The 13,799-nt window shown below is 38.6% G+C and overlaps 1 protein-coding gene across 2 annotated transcripts; it reads left to right on the plus strand.

The window, feature by feature from the left end:
* Positions 1-1,278: 1,278 nt before the first annotated feature.
* Positions 1,279-13,207, plus strand: LOC131428376 (centrosome-associated protein 350-like). Of its 2 annotated transcripts, none has more exons than XM_058592286.1 (6): positions 1,279-1,710; positions 1,765-2,132; positions 2,191-4,728; positions 4,796-5,022; positions 5,089-5,364; positions 10,473-13,207. In XM_058592286.1, exons 1-6 carry the CDS (start codon positions 1,605-1,607, stop codon positions 12,880-12,882), a joined length of 5,925 nt encoding a protein of 1,974 aa, XP_058448269.1. In that variant the 5' UTR covers positions 1,279-1,604; the 3' UTR covers positions 12,883-13,207. The 2 variants fall into 2 exon arrangements, with proteins under 2 accessions (XP_058448269.1, XP_058448270.1); XM_058592287.1 differs by lacking the exon at positions 1,279-1,710 and having other exon boundaries at positions 1,879-1,980; positions 2,043-2,132.
* Positions 13,208-13,799: the final 592 nt, after the last annotated feature.

A 13,799-nucleotide genomic window follows, 5' to 3' on the forward strand; every position in this document is an offset into this window, starting at 1 on the left:
AATAATTTTACCTATTCCCTAATGCTTCCTTCATTTTTTTTAAACTTGCTATTCTCACGCATTCCCTACGGAACTTTTGTAATCCCGATAAATCTAGTTCAGACAAAGTTTAGAGTGATTTACTCCTTGGTCAAAAGTAATGCTGTTATGCGGGTGGTAATGTTGGAATTTTCTCTAATTCCTTCTACATACAAGCAAAGACATCATATTAACAAGATATCCAGCTCTCACATTTCCTGAACAAATCATTGGCAACAACATTTTTTAAGAGCATGGCGCCCTCAGGCGAGTTCGCATCGAATCTCGTACACAGAAGTAGGGAAGAGAAATGTCAAATTCGTGCGCGCCAAAATAGCAGCACTGCGCACCCATACAATTGACATGATATTTTGAATGTGACACCGTGCGATGGCGTCACAGACTAACAGACAGGACACTCAAATTAGATTCTTTAACCATATAAACGGTCATTTCGAATATTTCTTTATTTGGGACAGTACTCACATGTGTCATGATGGCACCACGTTACCCTATCAAAAACATTCCGTCTGTCATCTAGACTGTGTTTATTCTTTTCATTTACCAACCGAGTTGCCATTCATACAGAATTACCTGTAATGTATTGATTTGTATACCTCCATGCGAATTTCATGCAGGATACAGATTAATTACATATTGCCAAAACTATATACAGAATTGTGCCTACTTCTCATCCTACAACGCAATACAAAATCGAACCCGTTTTGTTACAATATTTACTTGCTTCTGGTCTGCCGTCACTTAATTTCGGGTGAAAATTACCAACACAATCAAAAATAATCTAGATGAACAACGTTGAGTAAAATAAATGTTTACCTTCCAACATCGCGAAAAAAGTTAAATATATTATCAACGTAATCCAAAAATTTATTGTGACGATTAATTTTCAAATATTTCGATGGAATCAAGCAACCCTGCAAGCAGCTGATCGGTGTTGACAAACGAGGGGAAATCAACTAGTAAAAAAACATTTACGTAACACAAGGGGTGTACAGATAGTAAATAGTTCGCGCAGTACAATATAGGTGGAACTAGTGCATAACGAAAAATCATTTTTATAAGAATTTACTCATACTGTCATGTCTGTTAGTCTGTGATGGCGTTGCTGAACTGAAGATTGATTTCGCTCCAAGCTGACAGGGTCTGATACAAGTCATCGTGTATTCAAAGCAAGGCTTCAAACATCAGCTACGCTTCTGAAAGAAACGTCAAAATAACTTGTTTTGATCTAAATGCGACCGTTGTTGGGAAACGGCAGGGTACAAACAGAACGAAATTGTGAAACGCGTACATTTTGATTAGCCAAGCTGCCTTGTTTTTCGATGTACGAATATCAATTCAAGTGAAATGTTGGTCAAAAAGTGTTACTTTCTGTGGAAAATATTAGTTACTTGAGGTTGCGATGGCTAGTTTTTATGAAGCTTGTTTAAGTTTTTTAGGAATGCGATTTTGTTTCGGAATTAGTTTTTTTTTCTGAGTGCGTAGTGCTTGAACATCGGAATGTTCTATTCATTTAGTTTTTGTTTTTTGAATATTGAATAAATTTAATGATTACCTGCTAAATCATGTCGACCGACTCTGAAAGTCATTCTGCAACCGAGATAGGTACACGTAATTCGGCTACCTATTCAATACATTCATTGGAAGACTCTCCCATCAGACGCAGCGCAGGTTAGTTACATATTTAGCTTGTTTTTCTTTTTCCTGAATGTTTTTACATCACAGTGCAAATAATTCGCGAACGCAACTCCGATATTACCCAAGAGGCATCAACGGGGAAAAAAGGTACGATGCAAATCACTAAGCTTGTTCTGAAAGATCACCCTACCAGTCCGAGGAGGAAAATAACACCAATGGCCATCAAATCTATAACAACGTTTACAAGTTCAGCACTCACATCCGGATTTCAATCAGTTGAGAATGATGACAAGTTAACTAAACGTAACGAACAAGAAATGTATACAATTAGGCCACTAACCAATGCAGATCAACTTCTTCGGCAGTTTGAAATTCAGAAGAATGAACGGAATCAAGCAAGTGATGAGTTTCAAGAGTACCTGAAGAATAATCTGAAAGACAATAAAATTGATACGGTAAGTTGTTTGTTTATAATATTTTTTAATATTTTGTACGTTTTATGTTGGTTCTCAGTCTGCGATGGTTATTACCAAGGCAACGGATAGCAGTGCCGACTCGATCCAAGATGCAAATGTCAAATCTAACAGTATACGTAGCATCAGAAGTAGTAACATCGAGAAGAAAACCGACAACGACATTTCGCCAACGGATGTTTTAAATCTCAAGGAGGATTCGCCCAAAAAAGAAATTCCAGAAACACTCGAAGATATTCAAACTAAACCATTAAAGCCCGTTATGAAGAAACTGCGTCTAAAGCCAAGGGACACCCAAGTCAGTGCTCCAGAAACTAAAAAGGAAAAATCTTACGATCCTCTTAAAGCGCGAGCATTTATAGAAAAACAACAGGCAAAGCGAAAGGAAGAGAAAAAGTCTACGGTTCCGAATGTGGCAGAAAAAGATCTCATTAAAAAACGGTTGGAAGACTTAAAGAGAAGTACTCAAGTTTTGGTTACTAAAAATGTTCAAAAAGTTCGAAAACGTTCTTTATCGGCTGTACCAGCGTCCAGTGAAAGCCAGATTTCGACGGCTTTTTCACAACATAAATCAAAACCCGAAAAAGCTGTTCCCCCGAAAAAACCTCTTAGCAAGAGCTCGTCTAGCACTTCACCGAGAACATCACCGTCAACAGCCCAGTCTCTGAAGTCTGAAAATAACATTCGGCGACGATCCGCTTTATTGAAAGCAGATTTTTCGCAAAAGATTGGTATTATGCGAAAACCTGATGCGAGTGCCTTAGGAGATGTGCTTGTAAGTCCTCTGAAAGTGGTAACTCCCCCTGCTCCGGAAAAGCAACACGATGTTATATCTGATATCCCAACGGAAGGGTCGCCCAATGAGAAAATTTTTGAACGGTCCATATCCACAGTTGAGAAAGAATTGAAATTAGATGTACCGGATGTAACTCTGGTTCCTGATACTACTTCTAAGCAATCTAATAATGTGAATGTAAGAACGGAATTCAAATCCGTTCCTCCTTGGTTGAAACATACGCTGCTTCAACCAGATCCTTATCCATTCATCATTGCCGTCCGCAAGAAACTGGAAGCTATTCGCAACTTGAATCGCGACCAAACATTCGTCCCAGAAGAATCAGTTATCAGCCATCGCTTGGAAGATCCGCCTCGGCCTGCAAAGTCTGGAAATAATCAAAAGTGCATTGAATATTTAGAATCACTTAAAACTGTGCCTTACATCAATAAACCGCTCTTCGGAAGTGAGTCAAATATCGCTTCGATTTCCCATCGCATGTCGGATTCGAATACTACTTCTGAAATTAGTTCGATTAGATCTGATTTTGTATTGCCGCTCAGCAGCACCAAAATCGATTGCACGGGAGCTAAGCCTTTAAGGGAATCCGCTAACGAACTTGAAAATAATCCCATCAGCCCACTGTCTGTTGAACGAATATCTAATCTTAAAATAAGACCAGATGACATACAAGTAGAAAGAACTGTTAACGTTACACGTGGAACAGCTATGCCGGATGCTGGCTTAATCTCAGATGAAAAGTCCTTAGTTACTGAAAACTTGCAAACAGATATGAGCAAAGCGAATAACTCTGAAACGCTACTTAAGTTGTTACGAATCTCTTCCGAGAAACAAAACAAAGCCGAGAAAGAACTAGACAGTCAGAAAATGTTGGAAGCATTCAATCGCAGTCTTGCTCAGGTGATTGAAGTCAACCAGCAGCTTTATTCTGCACTTAAAAAAACACCAGAGCCGAGTTCTGCAATCCCAGCCGAGCGCATCAAAATTCGTGACGAAATGACACAAACAACTCCGGTTCCATCTGCTACGCATACATCCGTCACTTCTAACTACAGCGAAGATTTTGAACGTTCGGACCACCCGCAAACTGCTCACGAACATCCCCCAAAGTCCGGATCATCATCAGGGGAGAATGTTACAGACAGCACACCATCGGCAACATCTACTACAGCAACAGCTTCAACAACAACAACAACAACAACCGCTGAGAGTAGCCCAGAAAATAGTCCCAACAAAACTGAATCCAATACTTCCCATCCTTCACTGGAATCCAGGTCACTTAGTTTCTCCGATAGTCACAACACAAATCCACCACTTCCGGAGGAATATTTACCATCATTCGAAGAGAGCTTGAGAAACAGACCGAACGATGAAAAACCTACAGCGGTGAATAGGGATGATGTACTACCTCCCGACACATCCAGCATCCATACACAGATTGGCGACGAGAGTCAAACCCGAAATCATTCTTTACGCCAGGAAATCAACGAATCTAAAAGTCTTGAATCGATCAGTTTGAAAATTTCAGAGGAGAGTAACATTCCGAACAAAACGTTCACTGGTGAGATTTTGAAGGACAGCAGAATTGAAATCATTAAGGCTCCTACGGAATCTAGCACCAGTTCAACAGCGGAAGCTCTGAGCAGCAGTAAAGACACGACGCTGAACGATACCACCATGGGCAGCGATATTATGGCCATGTTTAATCGAACTGATCTGGATGTTTCTGTTTTGTCTACATCGATATCGGAAACAAATCTTAGTTACTCTTCCATTGGATTGGTAAGATCGAAATCTTTTATTTTTTTCGTCAAAATGTATTACAAGAAGTTCTACTATCAAATTGCAGTACGACCAGTTAATTCGTAGCGAAAAAACCAAGAGCGAACAACTGTCATCGCGAGCTCGTTTGAAAGAGAAAGCTCTACTTGATCGTACCAAGGGACAACTGGCTTGGTTGGAACTCCAGAAACAACGTTTTCGCGACCGTGGCATGATGGATCAAATTTCCGTAGTCAAGAAAAAACAACGAGCCATCCTAGTGCGACTGGAAAGAGATCGAGCTGAGCTGAATCGGTAAGAGTCTTGTTATCCTAGCAATGTTCGCAGTTTGTCCCATAACATGACCGTTCAAATTTGCAGGTTCAAAAAAGAGGAATTGTCCACTCAGAACAATGCTCGCTCGCCGATAACACCGACCGCCGTCGACAAACTAAATTCCTTATCATCGAAAAGCAATTCCATTTCACTCCGAAAATCGTCGGGATCCGGAAAGAATGATCTAAATTCGTCCATAATGGTCGCATTGCAACAGAGAAAGGTTACTACAATGATGACGGCTTCGTTATCCACCAAATCGAAGCTGCAACTGACGGCGATGCGAGGAGTTGAGCTGGAACCAAACGAAAACTTAGAAGAGTAAGTTTTGAAACATGCTGTTTTTTTCTGACGTGAATAAGTCTTACTTTACCAAAATTCATCATGTAGGAGAGTTTACACATTTAAATTTCAGATACAGATATACAGTGAAAGTTTATTTTCCTTTTGCAAGTAACATTAACTTTACGTCTGCCTAGCGGTTTGTGTTGAGCCGCTAGTTCTCGCTAGCAGTTCAACATAAACTGCTACGCACTGATAAGTCAAACACGAAATGTAAAATCAATTAATTATACAGTAAATCTCAAACGGCTTTACTGTATGAACGATAGGAAAAAAAAGTGTTTCCTTGTAGAGTAATTAAGATTTCGCAATACTAATCTTTTGATTTTTGTTATCTGGGTTTCGTTAGATAAAAGTACGCGGATAAAATCCGCGAATCAGTATTTTGATAATTAATTTATATATTTTATTTGTAATCGACCTTGGTCCTTTTCTGTGACACTTGTGGTAAGGCAGAGAATTCCTCGGTCACTAGTAGAAACAAGTGTTGAACTAACATTACTTTCCTTCATACTGTGACTTGCATGAGAGTGGTCATCTACGTTATTTACCATTTCATGCCCTAAGTTAAATGGTTGCACGTTGATCATGAAGTACTACTCTTAAGTATAATATCTTTGATTGAATGTGCAATGTCAACTGAATTTTTGTATTAATCGAAGAAAATGGGCGGACGGTTTACGAAGCTAAGCTAAATTTCTTGAAAAATTCTAAAAATAATTATGAGACAACGTGTACTTTAGATAATAAACCCCCATCCCCTCTCGTAGACAAACGTAGACTTTTGTGAGACCATTGTTTTGGCACTGAATTTCACCTTATTTTGGCACTGAATTTCACCTTATTTTGGCATAATACTAGGGGTGACCGGAGCTCAGAGCAAAAGTCGGTTTCTCCAACAGAGAAGGATACAAAAAAAGTTGTTTCAAACCGAGCGTTGGCAGATTCGACTTACCTTACCAAACAGCTATAGGCCTGGGGTGTCCTTTGCTGTATCAAGAATACGTCTCCACATCCTTATGACCTGCCCAGCCCATCGTAGACGTCCGATTTTAGCTGTCCGTACGATGGGTGGTTCCCCTAGCAGCTGTTTCCATTCGTGATTCATACGCCGTCTCCACGTTCCGTCTTCCATCTGCACTCCGCCATAGATGGTTCTCAGCACCTTTCTTTCAAAAACACTGAGGGCGCGATGGTCCTCTGCCAACATAGTCCAGGTCTCATGGCCACTGAAAACAACCGGTCTAATGATCGTTTTGTAGATGATCAATTTCGTGCGGTGGTGTACTTCAATCGAGAAGGGTTTTTTTGGCAACGTTTTGTTTGCCTGCCATTATATTACCAATCTGCGATTTTGTTGAATGCGATAAAACTTTTCTCATTATAAAATGAGAACTGCAAATTGGTAAACTATTATAATGTCCGAAACAATATGTATCTGGGAAGAACTTTTCAGGTGTTTCGGCAATTGTTAAATAAAACATGTTGGCATTAGCCAATCCGATCCACCCAATTTTCAATTGTTTCTGGCGTAATGGCTTCAATAGAAATTTGATTTTCTTACTTGAGGTCTTCAATTATGTCTGGATGGTTGGCGTAACGTTAATCTTTAACCGCTTCTTTTAAGTAAATAATCCAGCTTCTTGGAGGCAAAGACATCATATTAATAAGATATCCAGCTCTCACATTTCCCGAACAATTAATTGGCAACATCCTTTTTTGCGAGCATGGCGCCCTCAGGCGAGTCCGCAGCGAATTTCGAACATAGAAGTAGGGGAGAGAAATGTCAAGTTCGTTCGCGCCAAAATAGTAGCACTGCGCACCCATACAATTGACATGATATGTTGCATGTGATGCCGTGCGATGGCGTTGCTGAACTGAAGATTGATTTCGCTGCAAGCTGACAGGGCCTATCGGAGGCCAATTCACAACACCATTTATGCTGATTTTTCGATTTTCAAAAGTTGTTCGTAGAACATCGATTGTTTCGTTGGCTGTGTTTCACGTAGCGCAGTACTGAATCAATCTTTCAAATAAATGTATGATCATTGAAATCTATCAACTCGTTTTTTTTCAACATTGCATTTTTAAATTCGAAATTTTTCGTGGGACAATTATGTGATGTGGGATGCATTTAAAAAAAAATAGACGAAATCGGCTGTTTTCCAAAGAAGGGCGAATCTAACGAAAGTAAACAAATCGATTTTTTCTTTCTTACGAATGAATGCTTCAAAATCCTACAATTTTGCCTAAAAATTCGGATTCTACAAAAGTCTCAACTTTAGTAATACAAAGAACTATAAATAGCGAAACTTTCATTCCTTTTGTTTACGTAAGATTCGCCCTCTATGTTCCATGTCAACAAAAAGGGCGATACTTCAATTGATTGCAAGGAAGGGCGAAACTGTTTATTTTCGTTATTTTAGATGGTTTCCGAACTTTTTACTACTGAAAATAATAAATGAGGCGATAAAATTACCGGCAGATTTGAGGGGCTGGGGTCCACTAGGATATTGATAATACCTATTATCTTTCTCCGGACAGTACCAGCCTAGATCCAGCGGAAAAAAATGAGCAAAGAATAGATCCGGAGGGTTTCTGCTTCCATGTCGTAAAAGGTGACAATTGCAGGAGTTTCTTTTTCCTTTCAGTTAGCAGATTTTTTTGACGTTTCACTTCTGATAAGTCTATTTAACTAAATTATCTCTTCATTCAACTTTTTCAACTTAACAATTTGCGACTAGCTTCGGAGAAAATTTTATTTGGTATGTTTTCCTTGTATGTTATTGCTTGTCTTTCAAGATTATAAATTGAATGATAAAAATGAACTATTGCGCAAATTCGTTAATATTACAAAGTTACAAAACTTTAAAAACATAAATCGGTATATTGACTAATTGGTAAAAAATGGTTGTTTGATAAATTAATAATTTTTAATCGGTAGCCGACTGCCCAGATCACCCAATTAATAATATTAATAAATAATTAGAAAAAATGAAGCGATTCATTTTCATTTCAACGGATACGGATCTGATTCAAAAATTTTAAACCGAATACTCTATTTTTTTCAGGTTTGAATCGTGTACGGGTAAAGATTTTTCTATTTTATCGGTTACGGGCTCGAGTTCGGATGAAAAATTATTTTCTGGTGCTGTATTTTTTTTTACTTTCGCTCGGGTACGGGTCAGGTTACGGGTTTAAGAAATTGCTTAACCGACCATCTCTAGTTCAAAATGGTGAGACATAGAAGCAAAACGAAATTGAAAATCATTAGAAACAGAATTTAAAGAATCCACAGATAACAAATATACAGGCTCGAACAATATTCTTCTAAAACGTGTGCAAATTTTAAATGTGTTCGTTCAAATCACACGTGAATTCAATCGGAATAAAACAAAAATAAACTTGTGATTTTAACCAACAGCAGAACAAAAATCTAGCGTGAAGTGAATGTAGCACCAAAAATAGTGTCGATCGCGGCGACATCAGCAATTATTCGCCTCGCTGAGTGAGCAAATCTTACACACGACTGTATATCTGCACTAATAAAAATCGATACGTTAGACTAAAGTGTTTTTGCGATTAACTTTGCCGCATTTGATTTGACACTTAAATTGTAAATGTAAATAATTTCAAAACTTATTCAAATGAAATCACATTAAAACATATAGATGATACATTTTCATTCCATCTCCCAAACAACAGATCAATTCTAATTGTATGACATTTAATATTCAATTGATTGGACACTTACAGTTGAAATGTCAGACAAGTACATAGAAACTGATTGAAATATCTAAATTTTAGTTGATTCTGAACTTAATTCTCATGTAAAATACTTTTTCATATTCAATGTATGGGAACTTCTTATTAAAATGTTATCTTTTGGCTTTAAAGGTTAAAACAATTTGCTAAACATAGTTTATTGCATTGAAGTTATCCGATTCAATTTTATATTCTCTACATTGTAAAAGTTTTACTATCCTATCGTTGGCTGATCACAAATCCCCTGTTTGGCGATCCACTATTCCATTACCTGAAAACAAAGAGAAAGGCATTTTAACACCACTAGGTGGATTAAGAAGGGTTTTTCGTTTTTTTTTCATAATGACTAAGTGGAAACATATAGTGGAGAAGTCAAATGAATGAAAAATTTAAAGAAAAGATGATTTTTTAAAAAAAGATACGCTCAGAGACAGGACTCGAACCTGTGTTCTTATACATTCCGTGCATACGCGATACCATTTCGCCACCCTAAGCATTGTGATAGACACAGCTCTAACACACGATTAGGCATGATATTTCTGGTTAAAAATCTGTAACCTATATGGTTTTAATCGTTCAGATCGATGCGTAAAAATATCTCCATGATATCGTTGCTGTGTTTATACCCGATAATTTTTCTGCATGTTAAGTTTCTTGTATTTCTAATTTGCATGTTTTTATAGAAAATAAAAATTTAAACTATGGGTTTTTATGCAGTTTTTTCATGCGGTTTTTTTACGCGGATTTCCGAAATTAAGCGAATTTTCCGGTTTTCTTGTTTTGTTTTAGAAATGCATGAAACATCGAGATCTGCTGTTGTCCCTAATTTTTTTAAGTCAACTCTCTGACACTTGGAAAACTTTCGAATTTAAGCAAAATTCTAGGAGATTACACCACATCTCGATGTCTCATGCATTTTTAATGTCGTTTTCGCTTGATGCTAAACCTAACCCAGTTTCCACCCTAACTGCTGTCAAACCGTTTGTTTGAAGTTTGTTTCAATCCTAGTTTTAACGTTGTTGAACTGAAAATCAAGTTAATTTGGAACATGGATTTTATATCAGGTTTGCTCAAACCCCCGTTACTAAGTGCGAAATCAACACAGTTTCGTGAAAAGTGTTTGTTTGATGAAACTACCCAGGGTCAGTTTCAGTTTTCTCAAACGAAAACGACGTAGGACATTTGGTTTTGTTTTTGCGCGACTTTTTTTACGCGGTACGTATCCCCCGCGTAAAAAAAGGCCTCAGTGTATTCCAGATCAAAACTACACATTAAAGAAACACACATAAATAATATTCATTTTCTCTTTTTCAACTCCGTAGCATCCTTACACGCCGTGAGCAGGAATTGCAAAAACGTCGTCAGCACGTCCAGGCATTGCTCCAGTGGCACCAAAAGCTCGACCGGGAGGAACAGGAGATTCTAGAAATCGAACGGAACCTGATTCAAAGCAATCGCACCAAACTCAACGAAGGCACACCGGTAAACGGACAAGCACTCGGTCGTATTCGTAGCATTGAGCAAAGTCTGCAGACGTTACAGCAAATTACTGGCAGCGGTGATGGTGGTGACGGAGAGGATCACGTGGTTGCCATAGGAAGTAAGTTAAATCGGTTGTGGTATCGACTGACAGGAGTAATGGAAAATCGATATGAACCTGATCGGAGCTACACGTTGACAAGAGTCAGTTTGGAGAGTTTGTACGAACAGGCAAAGCTCAAAGTATTAGAAATTTTCGAAGTTGATCATGGAATCAGGAAGATACTGCTAGAAAAATCGTTCAACGAAACAATTAACATTAGTACAAATGAAAAAAGAGATGAAACAGTGCCGAACAATGGTAACAGAACCGATACGAATAAATCCTCGGAAGAATTGCAAGAGTCAGTCGATACAAATGATGGAAGCTCATTTCGCACAACTATTAATTCAGTTACTGAAAAAGAACCTAGCGACAGAATGAGTGTACAGGACAATGATGTTGAGGAACAAATAGATGATGAAGAAGAAGAAGAACGCAGCAGTTCGTTAGACGTGGATGATATTATTTCTAGAGTAAGCGATATAACTGAGAATATCAATGGGTTTCTTTCATCTACTACAAATATTGATGAGTTGATTCGTACAGAACAAAACGTTCACGTATCGGAGTCGGTTGAATTTCACACCATAGAAGATGAAGAAGATTCCGAAAAACGGGTGAAGTCAACCCCCGACGGGTACTCTTCTACTTTCGATGCGCCTACAATAGAGGAACAAAATGAAAATATTTCGCCCATCCAGGAAAGTCAAATTATGATCGAGGACATCTCGCTTCCACCTCTTAGTGATTCTATACTCGAAGAGTCCAACTCCATTTCCTCTGCGTATGAACAGGAAAAACTTTCTATCGATATTCCTCAAGAAGCGTCATTGGAGGATACAAGTTCAACTACATCACTAATATCTACTCCTACAACTGCCGAGGAAACAGAAGCAGATCAAGATGATCAGGAGAATGCTGTTCATTCTTCCGAATTGGAAAAACGACTGATAACACTACACGATGACCTTGGTGGATTAAGCGAAAGCTTGGAAAGGGTGTCCCAAATGAGATCTCCTGAAGCCCGTAAAGAACACGTGAAGCAAAGCTCGTCCGAAAGTGATCCAGAATCTTCCTCACCGGTAGAAGGAGACGACTATTCGTCAGATAAGGACTTTGTAGTGGATGACTCGATTCCTGGCGAACAGCCCTTTCTGAATGTGTCGCAGACCATGAGGTCTGCTCAAGTATCAACAGACAGTGGAACGGAAAACCATAGGATTGAGATCAAAATTCGAAACAAAAATGTAAATGAAAATTTTCCCCATCCTTCAACAAGCAGTGGTGTAGTTTCCGAATTTTCGTATCTCACACTTCCCGCGAACGGATCAAACACGGCTAGTTCATCCCCGATGACCCTAGTTCAAAATCGTATGCCAGACATCATCAACGAAGCCGAAGTTCTACGTCGTCAGCAACTGCAAATCGAGCAGGAAATAAAGCAACTCGAACAGCAGGTTGTTTTGTTTCGTGAGATCCCCAACAAACCCCCTCCTCCGTATATTCCGCCAGCAAACGGTAGCCCTTTGGCATTGATTTTTCCACCCGAATCCAGAATCGACGAGCTGATAGAGACACGCACCCAGCATCTTTTCCTAGGGGAAAAATCGACCGATTTATTCGGCACTGATAACGTGAGTAACATCTACGAAAAGCTGATCCTGGACATGTGCAAAGAATTGTACGTTCACCTACGTCAACCAACGCCCGATGTGTCATTTCGCACTGTTCAACATGACAAACGGCCCCTTGCATTCTACAACCCGCCAGACACTCTTACCTGTTTGCAGGATCACATAAAACGTAAAATTAAGCGCATTCTCAATGAGGAAAGTCTGCTGCATCACCAGCAACAACAACAGAATCTTCAACACTGTCCAATGCCGTTCCTGATGTTTACCGGGAGCGGAACTGCCAGACGAAAACGCGATCAGGTCGACGAAATACTGGCTCAAGAGATGTTCGAAGAGGAAGCCAGATGGACGACATTCGACAGAGAAGAAATTGAAGTCAAAGAACGCATTGTGGAAGAAGTGGTAAAAATGATGCTATCCGAAGCTCTGCTGGATATGGAAGCTGCGTGGAAGGAAAAGCATGACTATCAAAAAGATATACCACAAATTACCTTAGACGAAGAAAAGGTAGAATAGTTGGTGGTAATTACTTGTAAAATAAACACCAGCTGATTGAAAATCGATTGTGATGTTTTGAAAGTGCATTTCAATTTACACTGTAGTAAGTAACTAGTGATTAAGTTCTAGAAAATAAGCTTTTTTTCCTTCTAGTATTAGCTACTAAATTGTAGGAACTCTATGTGAATTATTTGTTTTACTGTTTTGCTCAATTTTATACACGTTTTGTACCGTTGAAAGCTGTTCTATGATTACGGTCAGTGACTTAATATAGTGTAAACTTTACTCTTGAGTGATTGATGCATTTTATACCGTTGTAAACGATAATAAAAGTACTGATTTGAAACTAGTATTCAGATGTGGTCATTCTTGAAACAATCATTAGGTAGCTTATGTTGCGGTACATGGTACGTACATCGATTTCTTTCCTACATCTAGTTCATTAGAGAAGATGAGATTATTTCGAATGAAATGAGTTTATTTGTCTGAGACAGTCCAAAGTTTTGAGTAATTTGCCCTTTGGAGCAATGCTCCCAAAACCTTGGAACATCTTCAAAATTTTGATTTTCAACATCACCTTTGAAATTGCATGTTTCCAATTCCTACTGTTTCAATAATTTATTTGATCATTTTTGTGAAATTTCAAGATGAAATAACCGATTTTTCAGTTCCGAGCTAATTTCCGCGCAAATTTTATGAGAAGGTTTTTGAATGTCGTTTTCGCTTGAGAAAACTGAAACTGACCCAGGGTAGTTTCATCAAACAAACACCAGGTTCGAATAATATTATATAAGATATAAAAACCATGTTCGAAACTGGCTCGATTTTCATTTCAACAACAACGGTCCGCGTTCCGCGCTCACTCTGACATCAACCTTATTAACACGTTATGTCAACCTCACGGAATGTTTTCACCAGCGTTGTCAGGTCATTTT

This window comes from Malaya genurostris, chromosome 2 (genome assembly GCF_030247185.1).
Source record: "Malaya genurostris strain Urasoe2022 chromosome 2, Malgen_1.1, whole genome shotgun sequence".
Taxonomy (NCBI): Eukaryota; Metazoa; Arthropoda; class Insecta; order Diptera; family Culicidae; genus Malaya; species Malaya genurostris.